The sequence below is a fragment of the Oncorhynchus keta genome, chromosome 22 (genome assembly GCF_023373465.1).
Source record: "Oncorhynchus keta strain PuntledgeMale-10-30-2019 chromosome 22, Oket_V2, whole genome shotgun sequence".
In the NCBI taxonomy this organism is placed as follows: domain Eukaryota; kingdom Metazoa; phylum Chordata; class Actinopteri; order Salmoniformes; family Salmonidae; genus Oncorhynchus; species Oncorhynchus keta.
The window spans coordinates 24,225,618-24,251,335 of NC_068442.1; the positions used below are offsets into that span (position 1 = coordinate 24,225,618).

General features: G+C 42.3%; 1 protein-coding gene across 3 annotated transcripts; it reads left to right on the plus strand.

Annotated features, from left to right (window-relative positions):
- Nucleotides 1-566: 566 nt before the first annotated feature.
- On the plus strand, nt 567-25,718 carry LOC118401212 (titin-like). Of its 3 annotated transcripts, XM_035798526.2 has the most exons (15): nt 567-873; nt 1,231-1,510; nt 1,833-1,865; nt 2,305-2,426; nt 8,972-9,089; nt 9,220-10,624; nt 14,899-17,470; nt 17,644-17,791; nt 18,411-18,538; nt 18,642-18,677; nt 19,115-19,389; nt 19,583-19,671; nt 19,844-20,061; nt 20,158-20,206; nt 20,845-25,718. In XM_035798526.2, the coding sequence occupies exons 2-15, from the start codon at nt 1,371-1,373 to the stop codon at nt 21,209-21,211; spliced, it is 5,700 nt and encodes a 1,899-aa protein (XP_035654419.1). In that variant the 5' UTR covers nt 567-873; nt 1,231-1,370; the 3' UTR covers nt 21,212-25,718. The 3 variants fall into 3 exon arrangements, with proteins under 3 accessions (XP_035654419.1, XP_052330896.1, XP_052330897.1); XM_052474936.1 differs by lacking the exon at nt 1,833-1,865; XM_052474937.1 differs by lacking the exons at nt 567-873; nt 1,231-1,510 and having other exon boundaries at nt 1,864-1,971.

The following is a 25,718-nucleotide window of genomic DNA, read 5'->3' on the forward strand; positions in this document are numbered from 1 at the left end:
CAGCTGTCTGTCGTTGTCTCTGATTGAGAACCATACTTAGGCAGCCTGTTTTCCCACTATGGGTTGTGGGTAGTTGTTTTCTGGTTTGTGTTTCTGCACCTGACAGGACCTTTTCGTTTTCGTTCATTCTCTTTGTTATTTTGTTTTGTGTTCAGTTTAAATAAAAAATAACATGAACACTTACCACGCTGCACTTTGGTCCACACCTTCTTCATACGACGACCATTACAGCAGTACAGTTCATTTATTTTATGTAATACCCTGGTAGTCCTCTGTGACCTTACTGTGTAACCTAATTAGGTAATCTTATGTTTGGAAAATGAAGCAATGTGATCAAATGGCTGAATTTATTCTCAAGGGTGTTTTGGAAGAACTCTTGAGGGGCAGGCAGTATCAAGGGAGAGGGCTGTCCTGGGTAAGAACCAAGCATGCTTAGGTCGTCATCATCTACCTCATGAAATAAATCCCCAAGTATCTCTGGACACATGACATATCAGTGTTTTGCAATAAGTCTTTCACCAACACAGTGTCCCACCTAGACGTGAGTCTATACTCACTGCTGTCAACATGTTAAGAGGTTGTGTTTTTGACATGACCTTTCTTGGTCAACTATGGTAGTGTATAATGATCTGTTTTCACTTGGTATTTCTATTTTAAATATTTTTTTCAAATTTGGAGAACATTCATTTGTTCTCAGAGCAAAATAGCGTTCTCTTGTTGAATACATGTCTGAAGGCTGGTTTCGGAAAATGTGATGTGCAAGTGTATTTGTAGGCCTGCTATAAATAGGGTCCTGCTGGCACCACAAGCATGTGTTTGATTGACAATTGCAGTCAGAGCTTTGCCTCTGGGACTTTGAAAAGCCTATCAATGGTAAGTTCACAAATTCATCAACTTTTGTTTAAACCAAGAAGTGTTTGAGTTCAATGTTAGTTCTCTGAATTCTAAAATAATGTCTAAGGGTTCAGTTTGACTCCTAATAACCCTTGTAGAGCCTGATAACGGTTCATATGTATACCTTTTTCATTGCAACTGCTTAGCTTGGTCAAAGGAAAGCAGTTGTCACTGTCTGAATTACTTTGGAGTTTTGATAATTGTTGCGTTGCTTGAGAAAGGTGCATACAGGTAATATTTTCTTCGAGGATCTATTCGAATGAGTGAATGGTTTCCCAGACTAACCTAGACCAACATTTAACAGTATTCACAGCTGTTTTCTCCTTTCTTTTCCAGCTACTCTTACACCAGTAAGACACTGCAACTTGAAACTGGGGCTTTGATACATGACAAGCTGAGCATTTTTTACTCAAGGAGCAGTCTGCTGTAGTAGACACATTTCCTTTATATTTGTGGGAATATCTGTTGAGTGGACAATGACTTCCAGAAGACCAATGACCCGTTCTTACTCTGGCAACGGGAGGTCCGGCGGCAGCTACAATGAGGAGGAGCCCAGCTCTTCGAATGGCCGCTTGGAGAGCAGCAACTACCTCTCCAATGTCAGGCCTGAAAACAGGTAGATCACCTCTTCTTACTTGTTTCATTGTGACGCTTGGCGTTTCAGTGCGACTTTGCCCACCACACACATACATTAGATATTTCGGCCATCTCAACATATCTGTGGATTGTTTCCTAATGTCCAAAATGCTACATGGCAAGTAATAACCAAGTAAAAGTATTTCAGCATTCTGAAGAAAAGCACAACTCTTAGAATACCAGTAATAATCTATTTTGTAGCCTACTTTATAAATACAACTGAGTCCCATGTAAGAGAATCTAAGACACAAAACCACCAATATGTCTGATGGGCTGCCTTTATTTGCCTTCTCTCTGAATAGCTACTCAAGGTATTCTCAATCCAGGTCATCGAGGTAATGCATACTTTTACAACACCTATTCCAACTAACATCTTAACCACACATCCCGGTTTACCCCCAAGAGTGAAAGAGCAAATCTACACCGGTTTTTAACAATACTGTAAGTGAACCTGTTATATTGACTTTGATGTTATTGAACATTGACGTTGATATACAATTTCATTGATATGACATTGTTGAAAATATAACTTTGTAAGTACTTTTACCATGTCACTTTTTCAACTGCTGAGAAATGTTTAATGTTTGAGAGAGCAATCCCCCTTCACAATCAGTAATGATTAGTAACTGCCTTCTTCCCCTGCCTGGAATAAACAATGTACAGAATAAAGGTTGGCTAAAAGATCCCTGAAATATTGGCCTTCTCATTGGAAAGTACTTTAGCACATGCCCCGAAGAACAGACACTCAAGCTAAAGCACCCTTTCTTTTTCCAGGAGTACATTGTTCGGTGTGATGGCTCAGCTGACTGAGGACACCCAGCCTGTATTTGAGACCACCGTTAAATCCAAGGCTGTGTCAGAGAATTGTAATGTGAAGTTGACATGTGTGGTTACAGGTACGCCTACATCCTTCAGAGTTGTGTATGTGTGTTGGAATGCATTAGATAGTTGAGGATTTGGAGAAAGCGGAGAAACAAATCAAATCAAATCAAATCAAATTTATTTATATAGCCCTTCGTACATCAGCTGATATCTCAAAGTGCTGTACAGAAACCCAGCCTAAAACCCCAAACAGCAAACAATGCAGGTGTAAAACCAACTTCTAAACAGCGATGCAAACATGAAGTGAGAATGGCGATAAATGATGAGAAACGTTGGCTTTTGCTCTTCTTGCAAAAGACAATGCAAAGAGACAAGTTACTTCAAAATGCTTATGACTGCTCATGAATGCTTATCCACCCCAAACCCCCTGACCAACGAGTTCAATGCTTCCTTCAATACTCCCCACTTGGCAAACAGTTAGACCATATCATTAAAAAACAATGTCACATCTTGAGCACTGATCCACAACTGGAAAAGACGTTTAAAAAAACCCCACGGGTAGTTTTCAGAAGCGCCCCCAACATCAGTCAAATGGTGGTGAGGTCTGATCTTCCACCTTCCTAGACAAAATGTGCCAAACGATAATTACAGATGCGGCCATGTAACTTTACGAACAAATGCAAAAGTTCAATTCCCCTATCACGGGCAAGGCTATTATTAAGATTACAGGCATCACTATGTGTTCCACAAAAATATGGTATACCTGATCAAGTTTATTTGTGGTCTATGCTATGTAGGAAAAAATTTAACAAGATCTGAAAACAAGGATTGCAGAACACAGGAGTAATATCAGGACTCTTGATCAGAGAAACGCCTATAGCTGCGTATTTCATGGAAGCTCGTCACAACATCAGCTCTCTGAGATACATTGGTATTGAACATGTTAAGACTCCTAGGAGGGGGGAGATACTGATAATCTATTACTGATAAGAGAATTGTATTGGATTCACCGTTTGTCCACCATGTTTCCTTAACGTCAGAACTAGAGGTCGACCGATTAATCGGTATGGCCGATTAATTAGGGCCGATTTCAAGTTTTCATAACAATCGGTAATCTGTGTTTTTGGACACCGATTGGGGACGATTTTATTTTTATTTTTATTTTTTTTTACACCTTTATTTAACTAGGCAAGTCAGTTAAGAACACATTCTTATTTTCAATGACGGCCTAGGAACGGTGGGTTAACTGCCTTGTTCAGGGGCAGAACGACAGATTTCTACCTTGTCAGCTCGGGGATTTGAACTTGCAACCTCCGGTTACTAGTCCAAGCTCTAACCACCTGCCTTACATTGCACTCCATGAGGAGCCTGCGTGGCAGGCTGACTACCTGTTACGCGAGGGCAGCAAGAAGCCAAGGTAAGTTGCTAGCTAGCAGTAAACGTATCTAGAAACAATCAATCTTAACATAATCAGTAGTTAACTATACATGGTTGATTATATTACTAGTTTATCTAGCGTGTCCTGCGTTGCATATAATCGATGCGGTGCCTGTTAATTTCTCATCGAATCACAGCCTACTTCGCCAAACGGGTGATGACTTAACAAGCGCTTTCGCGAAAAAAGCACTGTCATTGCCCCAATGTGTACCTAACCATGAACATCAATGCCTTTCTTTAAAATCAATACACAAGTATATATTTTTGAAACTGCATATTTAGTTAATATTGCCTGCTAACACAAATTTCTTATAACTAGGGAAATTCTGTCACTTCTCTTGCGTTCCATGCAAGCAGTATATGCAGCAGTTTGGGACGCCTGGCTCGTTGCGAACTATGTGAAGTCCATTTATTCCTAACAAAGACCGTAATTAATTTGCCAGAATTGTACATAATTATGACATAACACCTTCTGATGACCAGGTGGCGAATCGCATCTCTGCATGTCTGGCAGACATATCAGTGTGGATGACGGATCACCACCTCAAGCTGAACCTCGGCAAGACGGAGCTGCTCTTCCTCCCGGGGAAGGACTGCCCGTTCCATGATCTCGCCATCACGGTTGACAACTCCATTGTGTCCTCCTCCCAGAGCGCTAAGAACCTTGGCGTGATCCTGGACAACACCCTGTCGTTCTCAACTAACATCAAGGCGGTGGCCCGTTCCTGTAGGTTCATGCTCTACAACATCCGCAGAGTACGACCCTGCCTCACACAGGAAACGGCGCAGGTCCTAATCCAGGCACTTGTCATCTCCCGTCTGGATTACTGCAACTCGCTGTTGGCTGGGCTCCCTGCCTGTGCCATTAAACCCCTACAACTCATCCAGAACGCCGCAGCCCGTCTGGTGTTCAACCTTCCCAAGTTCTCTCACGTCACCCCGCTCCTCCGCTCTCTCCACTGGCTTCCAGTTGAAGCTCGCATCCGCTACAAGACCATGGTGCTTGCCTACGGAGCTGTGAGGGGAACGGCACCTCAGTACCTCCAGGCTCTGATCAGGCCCTACACCCAAACAAGGGCACTGCGTTCATCCACCTCTGGCCTGCTCGCCTCCCTACCACTGAGGAAGTACAGTTCCCGCTCAGCCCAGTCAAAACTGTTCGCTGCTCTGGCCCCCAATGGTGGAACAAACTCCCTCACGACGCCAGGACAGCGGAGTCAATCACCACCTTCCGGAGACACCTGAAACCCCACCTCTTTAAGGAATACCTAGGATAGGATAAGTAATCCTTCTCACCCCCCTTTAAGATTTAGATGCACTATTGTAAAGTGACTGTTCCACTGGATGTCATAAGGTGAATGCACCAATTTGTAAGTCGCTCTGGATAAGAGCGTCTGCTAAATGACTTAAATGTAAATGTAATGTAAATGGTTGTACAATGTAACAGCAATATTTAGAGTTAGGGATGCCATCCGTTAGATAAAATACGGAACGGTTCCGTATTTCACTGAAAGATTCAACGTTTTGTTTTCGAAATGATAGTTTCCGGATTCAACCATATTAATGACCAAAGGCTCATATTTCTGTGTGTTATTATGTTATAATTAAGTCTATGATTTGATATTTGATAGAGCAGTCTGACTGAGCGATGGTAGGCAGCAGCAGGCTCATAAGCATTCATTCAAAATAGCACTTTCGTGCGTTTGGCAGCAGCTCGTCGCTGAGCTTCAAGCATTGAGCTGTTTATGACTTCAAGCCTATCAACCCCCGAAATTAGGCTGGTGTAACCAATGTGAAATGGCTAGCTAGTTAGCGGGGTGTGCGCTAATAGCGTTTCAAACGTCACTCGCTCTGAGATTTGGAGTAGTTCTTCCCCTTGCTCTTGCTCTGCTTTTGTGGAGCGATGGGAAATGATGTGTTCCTGGTTCGAGCCCAGGTAGAGGCGAGGAGAGGGACAAAAGCTATACTGTTACGCTGGCAATACTGAAGTGCCTATAAGAACATCCAATAGTCAAAGGTATATGAAATTTAAAAAATGGTATAGAGAGAAATAGTCCTATAATTTCTATAATAACCTCAACCCAAAACTTCTTACCTGGGAATATTGAAAACCCATGTTAAAAGGAACCACCAGCTTTCATATTATCTCATGTTCTGAGCAGTGAACTTAAACGTTAGCTATTTTACATGGCACCATATTGCACTTTAACTTTATTTTCCAAAATGTTGTTTTTGCATTATTTAAACCAAATTGAACATGTTTCATTATTTATTTGAGGCAAAATGGATTTTATTGATGTATTATATTAAGTTCAAATAAAAGCGTTCATTCAAGTATTGTTGTAATTGTCACAGCCGTCGAATGAAGAGGACCAAAGCGCGACGTGGTGAGCGTACATATTCCTTTTATTAGAAATGACGCCGACAAAAACAATACAAAACAACCGTGAAGCTTAAGGGCTATGTGCCACAAACAAAGTTAACCTCCCACACTGAAAGGAGGGAAAGGGCTACCTAATATGGTTCCCAATCATAGCACCTCTGGTGCTGGGACCCTCGTCGCCGACACCAGACTGGGCACCCTCGTTGCAGGCCCCGGACTGAGGACCGTTGCTGGAGGCTCCGGACTGGGTACCCTCGTTGCAGGCCCCGGACTGGGCACCCTCGTTGCGGGCCCCGGACTGAGGACCGTCGCTGGAGGCTCCGGACTGGGTACCCTCGTTGCAGGCCCCGGACTGGGGACCATCGCTGGAGGCTCCGGACTGGATACCGTCGCTGGAGGCTCCGTACTGGAGGCCGTCGCTGGAGGCTCAGGACTGGGGACCGTCGCTGGAGGTTCCGGACTGGGGACCGTCGCTGGAGGCTCCGGACTGGAGGCCGTCGTGGGAGGCTTCGTGCCATGACTCCTTACTGGATCTTCTTGCCATGGATCATCACTGGAGGCTTCTTGCCATGGATCATCACTGGAGGCTTCTTGCCATGGATCATCACTGGAGGCTTATTGCCATGGTTCATCACTGGAGGCGTCTTGCCATGGATCATCACTGGAGGCTTCGTGCCATGGATCATCACTGGAGGCTTTGTGCCATGGATCATCACTGGAGGCTTCGTGCCATGGATCATCACTGGAGGCTTCTTGCCATGGGTCATCCCTGGAGTGAGATGGTCATCCCCATCTCATTGATCTTAATAGCGACAAGCATGTGGACACCCCTGCAAATGAGTGGATTTGGCTATTTCAGCCACACCTGTTGCTGACAGATGTATAAAATCAAGAACACCGTCATGCAATCTCCATAGACAAACATTGGCAGTAGAATGGCCTTAAAGAGCTCAGTGACTTTCAACGTGGCACCGTCATAGGATGCCACCTTTCCAACAAGTCAGTTCGTCACACTTTAGCCATGCTAGAGCTACTCCAGTCAACTCTAAGTGCTGTTAATGTGAAGTGGAAATGTCTAGAATCAACAACAGCTCAGCCATGAAGTGGTATGCCACACAAGCTCAAAGATGGAACCACCGAGTGCTGAAGCGCGTAAAAAATAGTCTGCCCTCGGTTGCAACACTCACTACTAAGTTCCGAACTGACTCTGGAAGCAACGTCAGCACAAGAACTGTTCATCGGGAGCTTCATTAAATGGTTTTCCATGGCCGAGCAGCCGCACACAGGCCTAAGATTATCATGCGCAATGCCAAGCTTCGGATGGAGTGGTGTAAAGCTCGCCTCCATTGGACTCTGGAGCAGTGGAAATTTGTTCTCTGGAGGGATGAATCACCCTTCACCATCTGGCCGTCCAACGGACGAATCTGGGTTTGGTGGACGCCAGGAGAACGCTACCTGCCCCAATGCATAGTGCCAACTTTAAAGTTTGTTGGAGGAGGAATAATGGTCTGGGGCTGTTTTCCATGGTTCGGGCTAGGCCCCTTAGTTCCAGTGAAGGGAAATCTTAACACAAAAGCATACAATGACATTCTAGACGATTCTGTGCTTCCAACTTTTTGGCAACAGTTTGGGGAAGGCCCTTTCCTGTTTCAGCCTTACAATGCCCCCATGCACAAAGCAGGGTCCATACAGAAATTGTTTGTCGAGATTGGTGTGGAAGAACTTGACTGGCCTGCACAGAGCCCTGACCTCAACCCCATCGAACACTTTTGGGATGAATTGGAACGCCAACTGCAAGCCAGGCCTAATCGCCCAACATCATGGCCCGACCTCACTAATGCTCTTGTGGCTGAATGAAAGCAAGTCCCCACAGCAATGTTCCAACATCTAATGGAAATCCTTCCAGAAGGGTGGAGGCTGTTATAGCAGCAAAAGGGGGACCAACTCCATATTAATGCCCATGATTTTGGAATGAGATGTTCGACAAGCAGATGTCCACATATTTTTGGTTCTGTAGTGTAAGTCACTGTAGTTATAACTATGGCCACCACGCGTCCTGCGCGTAATGGTCATATGGACGGGTATTACAATGTAATCTCTTTTTTTTTTACTGTTGCCTCTGTGAAAAATTATGATTGACTATGCGCAAAAATGAATTTAATTGTTTCCTCACCCACCATTGCATGTGTGTAATGGTCATGTGAGGTGAAATGTGTATATTTTGGGATGTGAGCACTCTACAAGAATAGTCAATAAATCAGTAAATTGGGAGCATAAAGTGTGCAGGCATTCCTGTTCTTTACAATTATTCTAAAGCGTATTCAATAACGTGAAAAGAAAAAAGCAGTTAAAAAATAAAAGCAGCTGAGACTAAATGATGCAATGTCATAATGTTGGCGCAGAGAATAAAGACAAAAATAGGTTTGAAAATCTAAGCAGGTTTTGCTGTTGCCTTCCCTCTGGCACTTGGGTTGGCTGCTTTTCAACTACAGCAGTAAAACTTGTGGCCTTGCATACCGCTATGATGCAACAGTCTGAAACATGCCTTTGTTCTTGATACAATTTCATTTCAAAACTTCAATTTTTATTTTTTATTTAATGATTAGTGGCTACTGTGTGTAAATCTCAAGGGTAACTTGTAAATAAAAAAAATGAGGATAATGAGGGCGTACTCTTAATGAGAGATAAACATGAAACTATCAATATCTTATCAAAAATATATATATATTTTAGTATTAAACCAAGTCATTATATTTTACTGTATGTCTGTGATGTACCATCTCCATGTGATGTCCATAGGTAACCCAGCCCCAGAACTGACGTGGTACCGAGACGACATGGAGTTGGACCGATACTGCGGTCTTCCAAAATATAAAATTGGCTGCAATGGAAAAACTCACACACTCCATATTTACAAGTAAGTAAGACAGAGAAAACCATATACCCGAAACCATATAATTCAACAATTAAAATTTGGGTTTTCTATTTGAACTTGTGCTCAATGATGCCTGCACAGTTCCTTAAATTATTTGAGCCTCTTTTTGCAGCTGCACAGTGGATGATGCAGCCATCTATCAGGCTTCAGCCAGGAACAGCAAAGGCATTGTCTCCTGCTCTGGGGTTCTGGAGGTAGGCACCATGAGCGAGTACAAGATCCACCAGAGGTTCTTTTCCAAGCTGAAACAGAAGGCAGAGAACAAGAAGAGGGAGTTGGAGGAGAGCAGGAAAAGGGGCAAGGAGAACATCCAGAAAGAGCCTCTGGAACAGCAGCCTCTCCGAAGAAGCCCGATCCCATCTCAGAGGAAACGCCGGGCCTCAAGCGTCCCCTCCTCACCACCAGATGGGGAGGAGATCACAGTCAGCCAGGGGGCAGAGGCTGTGGAGCAGCTATCACCTGCTGTTGAAGAACCTAATGGGGTCAGTGCTAAAGCCAGTGAACCGGCTCCAGTAAAACCTACAGAGAATGGGGGCAAAATTCCCATCAGAGAAACCAGAGAAGCCAAAAAGAAAATAAAGATCTCAAATGGTGTAGATTCTGGTGTTGTCAGCAGTAGTCATACAGGACCAGGCAGTAGTCATATAGGCCCGGGCACCGGAGAAAATTCATATGATGGAGGGATAAGTTTGTCTCAATTTCTGGCAGATACCCTTCATTCGCAGACTGCTGAAGAAAAGATCCCTGCACAAGTGGAGGAAACATTGGCAGCGGAGACAATGGATACTACTGCTGCTGATCCTGAAACGGATGTGAGAGAGGAAAAGGGGAGAGAGAGGATTCTTGGAGAACAGGAAAGAGAGAAAATGAGAGGGGGAGAACTGTCAATTGAGAGCGAAAAAGAAAGAGCAAGAGAAGCAGAACAGTTGCACAGGACAACAGCACATAGTGACACAGCCTCCGAAGTCAAAATGGAGGCTAAGACACATGCCCACAAGGAGGGAGATCATCACGATCACCACCACATGCAGGAAACTCTTTCCAATGTGCTCCACTCAGTCAAATACTTTTTCTTTGGTAAGAGCAAGAAGGATCATACTTCTCATGATCATCATGTGAAAGGTCAGGAGAGCGAGAGAGGTCATACATTAGCCCCAACACAGCCATACCCTAGCCTTCCCCATCCACATCCACAAGAGCAAGATGGTCAACCAGAGGTGTATAAAACCTCCACAGAGGAGACAGTACCCATGGAGGTAGATGGGCTACAGAAAGCCCTGATAACTCTGTTACCACACCAGCAGCCAGATTCATTGGAGCAGCTGAACCCAGATGAACACGAGCGTGGAATTACTATTTCACACCCAGAAGAACCCCCTTCAGCTTCCAAAAGAGCACCAGAAAGTGTGCCTCATTCACTGAAGCATGTTGAGCAGAGGGCCATGGATGTATGTCTGGAGGTGATCAGCAACACTACAGAGACAGTGCCCATGTCTGGCCCTCCAGCCCTCAGTGAGGTAAGTTGTGCCTTGCTTCTAAGATTACATTGACCGCTCAGTAGCACACTGCAGTAGGGAGCCACTTAAAGGCTATTTATAGATTGTACATTTGTGCAACAAGACTTGAGTCTAACCACTCCAGGCCAACAGCTAAAATGGTACATATGATTAAGCCACAGCAAATAGCTAGAGAAAGTCCAAAGAACATGCTGAATGCAGATGAATCATAAAAGAGACTATGCACCTCGGAGTCGGATAAGGACACGTGCAGGTGCGTCCCCGATGTGACTGTCTTCACTTGTAGCCTGTGAGAAAGACCCGATCACATGACAGAGAGCCGTGTGAGTGAGAGGAGCTTCGGATTGCGCAGAACACTCAGGGAGAAGGGCACTACGCAGTACTCCGGGCTGCAAAAGGCATGCATTTCTTTAGGGTGCATTATGGCCACAAAGCGGATGCCGCCATGAAATTCAAGGTATTATCAAGTTGTCAAATTGTGAATGAGAGACAATTGGAGTGTGTACAGACTGCGCAATAAGAAAGCAGGGCTCATGCCTTTCAAGTTACTTTTTTCAAATCATCATTAGAGTCTCATCATGCAGTCTTACAATGTATTAAAAATCAAAACATATAGCTCAACGATTGTAGAACAACTAAAGTTGTAAGTGCGTGCCGACACCGCGATGACCTGCTTTATGGAAGAGAAGGAACCGGACACATCTGCTGACTCCCTGTCATGGTGGCGAGATAACCACTCTAGTTTTTTACACCATCAATAATGTGGAATCATGCAGCCCGTACATGTTTAAATAACTCAAAATCAAGCAGCCCGTACATGTTTAAATAACTCAAAATCAAGCAGCCCGTACATGTTTAAATAACTCAAAATCAAGCAGCCCATACATGTTTAAATAACTCAAAATCAAGCAGCCCGTACATGTTTAAATAACTCAAAATCAAGCAGCCCGTACATGTTTAAATAACTCAAAATCAAGCAGCCCATACATGTTTAAATAACTCAAAATCAAGCATATAACCTGTTTCAAATTATCACAATTTAAGCTGAATACAGAATAACAGCGCCATGCACGCACTAGCAAGGAAAAATATTCTTTCAATTTTATTCAGTGATGTTCAATTATATTCTTACTATAAAATCATATAATATAAAATTAAAAATCATATAATATAAAATAACACTTCTTCGTATTGTAATGTTTCATAGGAAAGAGCTGCATAAAATGAATAATGGATTTATTGTGACGGTGTACAGGCAATTAAATGGATTTATTACACTTTAGACTTTTAAAATGTAGATGTTTAAAAGGCACGCATCAGCAGCTTGCATGTGTGGAACTCCTTTATGTTCATTAATAGGCAATTACCATGAGACCGACGGTAATTGACCATCACCAGCTGATTAAATTTCGTGACAGCCACAGCCCTAGGTCCAACTCATCCCAAACCCTCTCAATTGGGGTTGGTGATTGTGGAGGGCAGGTCATCTGATGCAGCACTCAATCACTCTCCTTCTTGGTCAAATAGCCCTTACACAGCCTGGAGGTGTGTGTTTTGGGTCATTGTCCTGTTGAAAAACAAATAACAGTTCCACTAAACACAAACCAGATTGGATGGTGTATCGCTGCAGAATGCTGTGGTAGCCATGCTGGTTAAGTGTGCCTTGAATTCTAAATAAATCACTGACAGTGTCACCAGCAACGCACCCCATACACCATCATGGCTCAAATGCATTAAGAAGGAAAGAAATTCCACAAATGATCTTTTAACAAGGCACACCTGTTAATTGAAATGCATTCCAGGTGACTACCTCATGGAGCTGGTTGAGAGAATGCAAGAGTGTACTAAACTGTCATCAAGGTAAAGGATGGCTACTTTGAAGAACCTCAAATATAAAATATATTTAGATTTTTTTAACACTATTTTGGTTACTGCAGGATACCATATGTGTTGATTTATTCACTATTATTCTACAATGTAGAAAATAGTAAACAAAGAAAAACCATTGATTAAGTAGGTGTGTTCAAACTTTTGACTGGTACTGTATATATAATGGTTGTTTGATTGTAGTCCTGCCCACAACTTACTGACGTTGTTCAATGTAATGTTATACCGTACACAACGCAACTATATGACACATCATAGACTAACTTCACTGGCAAACTGATATGGTTCTGTTTAATGTCTCAGTAATGTAACTAGAATCAACATCTCTCTCAATGCCAGTGTGACACATTATGACACTAATTCCATTTGTCCCCTACGGTGCTAATTCCAATTAACCTGGAAGTCTGCTGCCCATTGTGTTTATATTGGATTAGAACATTAGAACATGCAGTAAGGGGAGCTGCTCTCCACTCTTCACACAAACAATGGTTTTGTGGATATGTTTCTCCATAATGTGGAACTGCAACTCCCCTTTCCTGTTGTGGCCAGTTAATGTTAGAAGTTGTGGCAAATCAGTTGGAGGAACTCATAACAATCGACAGAACTTTGTTTGTGCACAAGACTAAACATTCTGTTAAAGAGGCCTTGTTTGTGCTAGAGTAAACATTTTTAGACTGAACATGACACCAGTTCCTCTTCATTTAACACAACTCGGACTCTCCTGTTCTCACATGTCATGGAACTGTAAGGGGTCTGTTTGACGTCACATAAGAAAATGAATGACCTGAGAAAAAAGCCAAGGGAAGTTGTAGATAGATTCCTCAAAATGATAAACCTTATTATTCAGATATGTATACTACATACTGCTCTTCAAACAAACCTGTAATCCAGGAAAAATATTGCATCAGAATAAAACATTTATGCATCTGATTGTTTTAATTAACATGGAAATTGCTTTTGCCACAGGCAATGTTACTTTTTAAAGGCTCCATTTTCAAATATAATTTATGACTTTTATGTTAAAGTCACGTGTTGTCCCTGTTTCCCCATAGACAATTACATTTTCTAAGCATGTGCTCAGCAACGGCAAATTACTTTGAGCATTAGTCACTTGAGGTGGGATGACAGTCCCTTGCCAACAGATATGCACTCATTCATTCAGCTCACTGTGCAAGCAACACACCTGTTAAAGGACTGGGGAAAGCCCCAACTTCAACACAACAGGTCCATTTACAGCATCCTTTAACCTACTGTACCTGACAAGAAAACATCTGAATTATCCCAACACATGGTCCCCCTTTAAATACGTTACTGCAAAATAGAAAAGCATGAAATAAAATAAACGATAGAATGGTTTAATTTATTGATTCTTTAATTGTATCATCAGATCATATGATTATTTCCCTTATTAGACTGCCATATGTAATACAGTAGCAGTGTTTGGGATCCAGGTTTTTTCCTTGTGTGGAAGAAATGAGGAACCGTTTACCTTATCTGGTGCAGATAAAGCTGTCCGTTTTTAAACACTTGACATTTTCCAACACTTGGTTTCAATGAACCTTGATCCTGTTCGATATGGGTAAGGGAGAGTTCATGAAAACTGACCGGTCGTAAACATTTTATTTTTAATTGTCCGTGGTCACGCAAACATTATGTCCACATTTGCCGATTTTAACATATTCACAAAGGTTATACAGTTCACGTATGTTGAAAACTCTGGGTGACACTTTATTTGGATATTCCCATATACTGTATTTTATCTTCAGATGATCATACTATCAACAAACTATCTATTGATAAGAATCTACTTGCTAAGGTTACAGTAAAGGTTTAGACTAAGTGTTATGGTAAGGGTTAAGATTAGGGTTAGGGCTAGGGATAGTAGATAGTTGAAATGTTGTTGACAGTTATTGAATATCTACGGAACATCTACAAACCATCTATCCAAATAAAGTGTTACCAAACTCTGATATGGATCTTTAAATATTCTGGAATTATGTTATATCTCTGGTCATTCTTTAAAACTGATTTATTATGGAAAACAACTTTCCTCGGTCTTAAAGAAGCACTGAGTGTTCAATAGTCAAAGGTGAACATACTGGCCTTGGTCATGTGGTTGGCCATAACAAATAGTTTGTCAATGATTTAAAAACCCTTTACTTGCAGATCATCATTATTGGTTTGTGATACTTCTCCAAAGCTAAATGTCGATAAAGATTCATAGTCACAAGATAATATGATTATATCAGCTACCACTAAGGTAAATCCTAACATAGTAGTTATCATGGTGTTGTTATGAATTATGGTGTTGTTCAGGGCTTTACAAATACCATGTGAGTGTTTGATGTTATGTGGTACTAAACAGCTGTGTTTGTTTTTGCCTCAAGGCTGCCGAGGATCAGACCCAGGCAGACTCAGTCCCCCACATGGTTGTTTCAGCCCCACATGAGATAAACATCCAAGTGTTTTCATCCGGGACTGATCAGGTGACAAGACTAAATGATAAAACTGAAGATTTACACAAACAGGGTATATCTGACTCTACACGGAACCCAGACCCCAGCAGTGGAGCAGGTCCCCACAAGTCAAACCTAACTAGTATGGATGACAGTGGGAGTGCTCCTAACAATAATGTCCCACCCACAGTCAGCCAGTGCCTCATCGAAAGTGAAAAAGAGAAGGAAATGCATGTGGATGACAAGGGCATTGAAAGTGTCTATAAGAATCATGAAGAGAAAAGTGATGTCAAAGCAGAGAATCAACCATGTCCCACTTTAAATGTGAGTGCAGGGATATTTGATATCAAAACACCTGCTGTGGAAGAGAGAATTGAAACATGCCATTTTAAAACACAAGAGCAGCAGACTCTTACTTTGGATGATAAAGTTAGTACACACGATTCTAAGTCCCAAGACAAGTATATTGATACTTTGCAAGAGAATGTAGAGACAATTTCTTCAAAAGTACACATAGAATGCATCCCGGTTTTAGAGGAGAGTAAAGAGAAAATACATAACAAGGAGGAGGAGATACATTTCAAAAGATTGGAGGAATCTTCTCCCACTTTGCTGCAAAAGAGTTTAATGAATAGAGATCTAAAAATACCAGATGAATACCCTCCTGTGGCAGGGGAGAGCATAGAGGACCATGATCTCAACACAAAAAGGAAATCTCTCTTAGCTTTAGAGAAAAGTGTTGAAAGTGCCTTAAAAGTGGAATGTACTCCTGCTTTGGAGAATAGGTTAGTGGACTGTCCATTTGGCAACCATAATGTGAGATTACAGAGAAATGAGGTGCCAACCCTCACTATGGAGAAACGGGTTGACATTGTGACTGAGATAATGGTAGAAATGCTGGGTGAATCTAAGAGCCACTCAGAGAGACAGCCTGTGAGAGGCTCTGCCATTGTGCCCGCTGAGCAACCAGTGGCAGCATCAGTTACCAATCGAAAGGCTAATGCCACTCATCTGGGTGGATATTCTAGAAATGTAACAGAGATTAGAATTGTAGATTCTGCTCTTAAAATCCCAGAAATCAAAATTATTGTGACAGAACAACAGACAAAAGAAGAGCCAATGATTATACCAAATCTAAAGATTACGGAACCAGAAGTCAAAGAGCCTACACAGCCATTAATACATATTACACCCAATGACCCTACATCAGAGTCAGCCATTTTCCAAAAGGATGATGCAAAAGATGTTTTAGACATAATGATCACAGAAAAAAGTGCAGCTGTTACCCCAGTGATGATTGATGTGACACCCACTCAAGAAAGTAAGCAGAATAATATTATCATCGAACCAATGGAGAAAGTGCAGGAGGTTACACCAGTTGAAGAGGCAAAACCGCCTACGGCAGAGAAACCAACGAATAGTGAGTGCCTCACAAAGACGGATAATAAGTTCATTCCTAAAAGAAATGTTTCATATTCTGATGATAGTGAACTAGACCATGAGCATCCACAAGTTAAGCACCTCGTCTTAGATACAGGAACATCGGAGGAAGTACCCAAAGTGCCTCTGTTTGTGGTCCCTCCTATTTCTGTAATCTGTGAGGATAGCCCTTTTGAAAGCGAAGAGATTCTTAAAAATGAGAGTAAAGAATCAGAATCCTTCGTGGCTATGCTCAGGGGGGTCAAGAGTGATTTAGAAAATTCTTCTACCCTTGAGTCTGACAAACCCCATAGTATTCCACAAAAACAGACTATAGAAACAAAGGAACGTAGCGTGATAGACAATATCCCCTCTGTGTCATATAAACCCGTAATGCCAACAGAAGAAACAACAATCCAAAAAGCTGAGGACATCAGTATTACAGAAACTGATAAGGTAAAACCACTCAAAGAGTCAAGGATAGAGTCTTACATCATTGGCGATGAACCAAGAGAAAGAACCCCTATTGAGAGGCTTGCTGTCAAACCCCCAACACCCCCCAGGAGTCCCAGTACTCTTCGTAGGTTAATGTCCAGGACTCCCCCTGCCATTACTGTGGATGATCCTGCTAACAATGAGAAGGCAGGATTGGAGCAGAGAGGTGGAGACACCCCAACATCCTCCCTGTCTTGTGAGAGCAGCCCCAAGCTGAAAAGAAGGGACAGTCTGACCCTCATCCGCTCTGCCACGCCTGAGGAGCTGGCGTCTGGAGCTCGCCGCAAGATCTTCATCCCCAGGGAGGGAGAAGGGGTAGTGGTGGCGCTGGGTGTGGGTGGTAGCCCACTGGACACCCAGGTCAAGGAGGCGACTCCATACTTGTCGCCCAGTCAGGCTCGCAGGGCAGCATTCCTGCAGGCCCCAGCAGGCTCACAGACCCCACCGCTGGAGAGACGCTCCCCTCTGCTGAGCCGTAGGAAGGCAACTCTGGAGGTGCCTAAAGTTGTGGAGACCAACACAGAGGAGCCAGAGAGCCCAAAGACTGAGGTCAAACCTCCTGAAAAGGAGAAGCTGAACCCCTTCAAAGGTAAAACAATAAAATACGAAATGTATGAGATGAATCCAATATTGTTTCTATGTCCATATCTTGGTGTTGGTGTCTCCTATCAGGAGGAGCTGATCAGGAAGCTGCTACTGGATGTAGAAATGTTTGAGGAAATCATGTAAAGTATATCTTTACCTTGGTGTCCTCCCACCCAGCTCCTCAGGTTATCCGTAAAATCAGGGGAGAGCCCTTCCCAGATGCCTCAGGACACTTGAAACTCTGGTGCCAGTTCTTCAACGTGCTCAGTGACTCCTCCATCAAGTGGTACAGGGACGAGGAAGAGATAGTTGAGGTGAAAAGAAGGTAAATCCCTAGGGCATCTCCCAACCCAGAGTTTACAGTAACTGCTTGCAATACATCTATCTAGCGGTGACATGGCATTTATATTCACTCTGATCAAAGCCATCGTGCATTTACAGTAATAGACACCTGCCCTCTAAAAACAGTTGCTTTGTACAGTATTACTGTAAGCATTCATTAATAGCCCCATTGGTTGGTTCATCTGGGCCCTGTGCTATATTTGAAGAACTAATGTTCTGAAGATGAACAGCCTTTAATTTTAGCAGCGGGTTTATCACACAGCCATGTCATTCTCTCATTCTCACTCTGGGAGGTGTCCAGTTTATGTGACAAGGGAGCCCACAGCTCTGATCCTGACTGACACAGGGAGGTGAAGCTTTGGCCAGACACGGCCACTGAAAACTGAGACACTATTTCACTATTCACCAGGGGGCTTTAAAATATAAATCTGTGGTATTGGCTGCTAGGTCAGAGAAATATCCCCTCATGCAAGCATGGCACGCAGCACTACTGTCTGTCTCAGTCTCACAGTGACCTCTTGTGGAGGTGAATACATTATTGAATATGCTGTGAGCGTGTGTCTTGTGTCACGTCAACCTTTTTATCTTCTTTTATTTCCCAGTGGAGGAGATGAGAGCCAAGTAGCGCTGGCCATCGTCCAGACATCCAGTCAAGATTGTGGGGTGTACGGCTGCAAAATCAAGAACGAATTTGGGACTGATTCAACTGACTTCCTTCTCAGCGTAGACTGTAAATTATGTTAACCTAATGGCATATTTCAAATCCCACAACATTACTTCAACCATTTATTCCATGAGTTACTAATTGTGTTTGTTTTTTTGTTTTTCTGCAGTACTTTCAGAGTACTTCCTGCGTGAGGATTTAGAAGGTAAGCCTCATAGGCACTGAGGAGGTTTATACAGTATTATAAACCGGGTGGTTCGAGCCCTGCATGCTGATTGGCTGACGGCCGTGGTATATCAGACTCTATAGCACAGGTATGACAAAACATTTATTTTACAGCTCTAACTATGTTGGTAACCAGTTTATAATAGCAATAGGGCACCTGGGGGGTTTATGATATATGGTCAATATACCACTGCTAAGGGCTGTGTCCAGGCACTCTGTATTGCGTCATGTCCAGGCACTCTGCGTTGCGTCGCGCAAAGAACAGCCCTTAGCCATGGTAATATACCACACCTCCTCAGGCCTTATTGCTTAAATAACTTAAACATACTGTATTGTTGACTAACTTATTGCTATGATATAACACAATGTTACTGCTCCTGTAGAGAGTTTCTGACATTCATATTGCATCCTTTACAGTTGGAGAAGAGATAGAAATGACTCAAATGCTATTCACCAAAGGCCTAGCAAACCCAGGATACTGGGGGGAGAAGTTCTTTGGGCGCATCATGACACAAGAGGCCCACCTGGGAGAGGGCTGTGCACACAAGGCCTGCAGGGTGAAGGTCATCTATGGCCTGGACCCTGTGTTTGAGTCCGGAACCAACTGCATCATCAAAGTACAAAACCCCATCGCCTATGGGACCAATGAGGACAGTAACCTTGCAGAGAGAAACATGGAAATTACTAAGCAGGTGAGTCTTACTGTACATCACATCATGAGGACATTCAGGTACAGATTTAAGAAACTAAAAAGAGTCCAGGGTGCATACCAGTGCATAATGGGTTTTCACTAGTTTAACATTGAATTGGTGATTATAGAGAAAAAGCATATGGGAAAACAAATGTGACACAAATGCAATGCGTCTTTGCCTTTTGTCTCACCAGGAGTGCAAAATCCAAAACACAGTTCGGGAGTATTGCAAAATCTTTGCTGCTGAGGCGAGGGTGATTGAAAACTTTGGCTTTTCACTGGAGTAAGTAATATAATGGCTGCAATTCAAATGTTGATCATTATCAATGATCATTATCAATACACTTATCAATGATCATTATCAATACACAATAGTATGAGTAAATCAATGACAAAAAAATGACAGAGTATGGTTATGTCATTCATTCCCTTTGTTTTTCTGCATGCTTACACAGAGTGAGCCCTCTTTATCTGATGTACCGCCCTGCCAACTCGGTCCCATATGCCACTGTAGAGGCTGACCTGAAGGACATCTTCCTCAAGTACTGTATGATGGATGCCAAAGGCAGGCTGATCACCAGAGCCACCTCAGAGGTGGAAATGAAATGCTGCTCCTTCCAGCATTGGATCCACCAATGGACAAACGGCAACTTACTGGTCACTGGGCTGGAGGGTAAGAAAGACTAGCAGACAAGGTCATTCTCAAAAGAAAAAGATGAAAAAAAGCAGTTCAAACAACAAAATGATCCGTGTTATTTGTTTATTTCAGGTGTTGGACCAAAGATCACTAAAGTTAGAATCGTCACAAAATTGAAGGGGTTCGTATATCATTACATATTTTGGTTGTCATATGGAATTACACATTAAGGCTCAGTGTTGGGGAAGCTACTCTGAAAATATAGTTTACCAAGCTACCGATTACTTCACACTGGAAGAAGTTAAGCTACATTACAGCTACCCTTAAGAAAAATCGGGTTTACTTAACTACAGTTACTTTGAAAAAGTAGTTCACTACTTTTTTATTTTTTATTATCATATGTAAATCTGAAATGTCAAACTACAAATTGCAAGAACAGATAACTCTGGGGTCATAAGTTAACATAATGTGTAATTTAGCCTATTCAATATTTTAAGTGAGAATTAAGCAGGTCTGATGCCGAAAAAGAAAGGAAATGATTGCTTACTTCACCCATATTTTCTTATCTTTTTGCAAAAAAAAGGTAGTGTGTATTTCCAGTAGCTAGGTAATTAACTAGAGAAAACACTACCTAGATGTGAATTCAGTACAACTACCACCAAGCTACGGCAAAATGTAGTTAAATTCAGTTGAACTACATGTAGTTCACTACTCCCCAACTCTGTTGATGCTTTAAGTAGGCATATATTCGTGCAAATGTTTTACCAGTTGGTCCACATCGTCTTATCCAACTCTAAGGAAATTACTTCTGCATTGCAGGTATCAAGGCCTTACAGAGGATGGTTCTCCTAAGGTGTTTGAGCAGTTCCTGACTCAGCATCAGTGTAACTACTACTGTGGGCTTCTCAGCCTGAGAACCCTGAAGCCCATGGACACCCTACAGCAGCCCCCCAAAATCAAAGTCTCCCGAAGCCCCCTGCTCGGCAGAAAGTTGGGCTCATCCAGCCCTCAGCTCAACAGGAAGTTGCTCTCATCCAGCCCCCAGCTACAGAGAAAAGGACTTAACAGCCCCTTGACAACCAGAAAGTCAACCTCCAGCCCAAAGGTGCCAAGAAAGACTGGGGAGACAGAAAACAAGTCCACAGCCAAACCCAATGCCGAGGACAGACTCAAAGTTGTGGTATGAGGTAAAAACGACAAAAGGGAATACATATCAAAACAGCTTCCCTTTTCCTTCACGCAAACATTCAACTTTGTTTTCCTGTCACCTATTACCTTATTTAGTTTGGTTGAAGCTAAGATGACCAGCATGGCCTTGAACAAAATGCAGCAGACTTTGTGCCTGAAAAGTCCTCATCCAAGAGAAAAACAGGGAGATTAGTTCAAATCTAGGGAATAGGTCAATGACTGACCCTGTTGGATGGTTGTGTAACAATACTGTGAATTTCTCAATCACAATTAGTAGTAAGATACTCCCCCTTCTCCAGCTTACTGTTGAACTGCTGAACTGGTTAATTGAGTGGAGGTACAGTACTTTTAAGGTCTCCTCAACTTCCAGCACTAAGGAAATGGGACACAGTGATTCACCTCAGGTCCAGAACCAAGTGCTCTGTAACCTGCAAAGGAGAATAGACCTATGAAGTGGTTGAAACAATGGTGCTGGATGAAAAGCGGTGGCTGTAAGCAGCAATCTAATAGCTTGATGCAGATGCAAGGGGATTGGAGTGCACCAACTGCCTTGTACATCTGTGATGTACTGTATATGTCTTGGACATACAGTGCATTCGGAAAGTATTCAGACCCCTTGACTTTTTCCACATTTTGTTACGTTACAGCCTTATTCTAAAATTGATTAAATTCTTTTTTTCTCTCATCAATCTACACACAATACCAAACAATGACAAAGTGAAAACAGGTTTTCAGATTTTTTGCAAATGTATTAAAAATAAGACAGAAAAACCTTATTTACATATGTGTTCAGACCCTTTGGTATGAGACTCGAAATTGCATCCTGTTTCCATTGATCATCCTTGAGATGTTTCTACAACTTGATTGGAGTCCACCTGTGGTAAATTCAATTGATTGGACATTTGGAAAGGCACACACCAGTCTATATAAGGTCCCACAGTTGACAGTGCATGTCAAAGCAAAAACCAAGCCATGAGGTAGAAGGAATTGTCCGTAGAGCTCCGAGACAGGTTTGTGTCGAGGCACAGATCTGGGGAAGGGTACCAAACAATGTCTGCAGCATTGATGGTCCCCAAGAACACAGTGGCCTCCTTCATTTTGAAATGGAAGAAGTTTGTAACCACCAAGACTCTTCCTAGAGCTGGCCATCTGGTCAAACTGAGCAATTGGGGGAGAATGGCCTTGGTCACGGAGGTAGAGAGGCCAGATGGAAGCCACTCCTCAATAGAAGGCACATGACAGCCCACTTGGAGTTTGCCAAAAGGCACCTAAAGGACTCTCAGACTATGAGAAACAAGAAACATGATAACTTTTTGGCCTGAATTTCAAGCGTCAAGTCGGGAGGAAACCTGGCACCATTCCTATGGTGAAGCATGGTGGTGGCATCTTCGGGACAAGTCTTTGAATGTTCTAGAGTGGCCCAGCCAGAGCCCGGACTTGAACCCGATAAAACATCTCTGGAGAGACCTGAAAATAGCTGTGCAGCAATGCTCCCCATCCAACCTAACAGAGCTTGAGAGGATCTGCAGAGAAGAATGGGAGAAACTCACCAAATACAGGTGTGCCAAGCTTGTAACGTCATACCCAAGAAGACTCGAGGCTGTAATCGCTGCCAAAGGTGCTTCAACAAAGTACTGGGTAAAGGGTCTGAATACTTGTGATATTTCAGTATTTTTGCAAAAATGTCTAAAAAACTGTATTCCTTTGTCATTATTGGGTATTGTGTGCAGATTGAGGGAGAAAAAAATCAATTTGATCAATTTTAGAATAAGGGTGTAACGTAACAAAATGTGGAATAAGTCTAGGTGTCTGAATACTGTCCAAATGCACTGTAGAAATAGTTTTTGTTGGTCAGTAATTTGATCTTGTTAATGTTAGTGGAATAGCATGTTCTAAGATGGTCTATTATGGCAGTATTATGTCCTAAAACTATGCAATGCACTCTTCCAAATACTGAGCAAAGACAATATTGCCTCTTTACTGAGAATTTGTTTTTGTGCACATTTTTTGCAAATGTTTTCTTGCCTTTTGAAAATTGCCAGGTTTTTGTAGTTCAGTTCATTTTTGTTGAACTTTATAAACCCCATAATCTGTTAATTAGAAAATAATATGTTCACAGCTTAAGTCTGAACAGTACAGTACACCGATCCCCTTACCCTGGTTCCTCAAACGATTGGCACTTGTCGTGATATGTAACTGACAAAGCTTTGAGTGTTGAAGAGTGGGAAGGGGCTTATAGAAATTAACACTAACTTTGTTAGTGCCATTTACATGCATGAGTCAACTTACAAAGTGAAAGACATAGCTATATAATATGAGAACCATGTAAAAACTGGGTTAGACCTGGCCCATGGTCACAGTAAAGCAGTAGCTCACCTGGTAGCTTATCTTTATGACTGTAATTGATATGCATTCACATCATTCACACTTCTGGTGTTTACTTATTCATGAACTGTAGATGACCGTGTCAAAAATACTGTAAGAAAATTGTGGTCTGTTGTGACATGAGCAAACTGTTAAATGTCTGTACTGTGTGTAATGGGGTGGAGTGAGGTGAGTGAGGTGAGTGAGGTGAGTGAGTGAGTGAGTGAGTGAGTGAGTGAGTGAGTGAGTGAGTGAGTGAGTGAGTGAGTGAGTGAGTGAGTTATACAGTGCCGTGCGAAAGTATTCGGCCCCCTTGAACTTTGCGACCTTTTGCCACATTTCAGGCTTCAAACATAAATATATAAAACTGTATTTTTTGTGAAGAATCAACAACAAGTGGGACACAATCATGAAGTGGAACGACATTTATAGGATATTTCAAACTTTTTTAACAAATCAAAAACTGAAAAATTGGGCGTGCAAAATTATTCAGCCCCCTTAAGTTAATACTTTGTAGTGCCACCTTTTGCTGCGATTACAGCTGTAAGTCGCTTGGGTATGTCTCTATCAGTTTTGCACATCGAGAGACTGAATTTTTTTCCCATTCCTCCTTGCAAAACAGCTCGAGCTCAGTGAGGTTGGATGGAGAGCATTTGTGAACAGCAGTTTTCAGTTCTTTCCACAGATTCTCGATTGGATTCAGGTCTGGACTTTGACTTGGCCATTCTAACACATGGATATGTTTATTTTTGAACCATTCCATTGTAGATTTTGCTTTATGTTTTGGATCATTGTCTTGTTGGAAGACAAATCTCCGTCCCAGTCTCAGGTCTTTTGCAGACTCCATCAGGTTTTCTTCCAGAATGGTCCTGTATTTGGCTCCATCCATCTTCCCATCAATTTTAACCATCTTCCCTGTCCCTGCTGAAGAAAAGCAGGCCCAAACCATGATGCTGCCACCACCATGTTTGACAGTGGGGATGGTGTGTTCAGGGTGATTTGCTGTGTTGCTTTTACGCCAAACATAATGTTTTGCATTGTTGCCAAAAAGTTCAATTTTGGTTTCATCTGACCAGAGCACCTTCTTCCACATGTTTGGTGTGTCTCCCAGGTGGCTTGTGGCAAACTTTAAACAACACTTTTTATGGATATCTTTAAGAAATGGCTTTCTTCTTGCCACTCTTCCATAAAGGCCAGATTTGTGCAATATACGACTGATTGTTGTCCTATGGACAGAGTCTCCCACCTCGGCTGTAGATCTCTGCAGTTCATCCAGAGTGATCATGGGCCTCTTGGCTGCATCTCTGATCAGTCTTCTCCTTGTATAAGCTGAAAGTTTAGAGGGACGGCCAGGTCTTGGTAGATTTGCAGTGGTCTGATATCTTTTTGTATCCAAATCCGGCTTTAAACTTCTTCACAACAGTATCTCGGACCTGCCTGGTGTGTTCCTTGTTCTCCATGATGCTCTCTGCGCTTTTAACGGACCTCTGAGACTATCACAGTGCAGGTGCATTTATACGGAGACTTGATTACACACAGGTGGATTGTATTTATCATCATTAGTCATTTAGGTCAACATTGGATCATTCAGAGATCCTCACTGAACTTCTGGAGAGAGTTCGCTGCACTGAAAGTAAAGGGGCTGAATAATTTTCCACGCCCAATTTTTCAGTTTTTGATTTGTTAAAAAAGTTTGAAATATCCAATAAATGTCATTCCACGTCATGACTGTGTCCCACTTGTTGTTGATTCTTCACAAAAAAATACAGTTTTATATCTTTATGTTTGAAGCCTGAAATGTGGCAAAAGGTCGCAAAGTTCAAGGGGGCCGAATACTTTCGCAAGGCACTGTATGTGTGTGCTTGTTGGCAGAGTGCTACTGAAATGAATGTCCATGACACTGTAATATTTGGTATGTTATGTGGTGCCAACAGATTTTGTAAAATAAAAGTGTACATACCATTCTTGTCAAACGTTCATACTCAGATTTTTACGTACTGTATTTACAGATTTACTCAATGTTATAATTTACAATCAATATACAATTCAGTATTTCTTTACATTTATTTTCATAATATCTGTCTTCTGACACTTTGAATGAAAGGGTGAATCATAAGAAATAAATATTTTTTTCAATAACA

Bases quoted from the DNA above. Each gene is read 5' to 3' on its own strand.
- LOC118401212 (XM_035798526.2), top strand. From the start codon at position 1,371: ATGACTTCCAGAAGACCAATGACCCGTTCTTACTCTGGCAACGGGAGG. The intron at 1,866-2,304 runs GTAATGCATACT...TTCTTTTTCCAG, and splicing joins TCTCAATCCAGGTCATCGAG to GAGTACATTGTTCGGTGTGA. The intron at 18,678-19,114 runs GTAAGCCTCATA...CATCCTTTACAG, and splicing joins CCTGCGTGAGGATTTAGAAG to TTGGAGAAGAGATAGAAATG.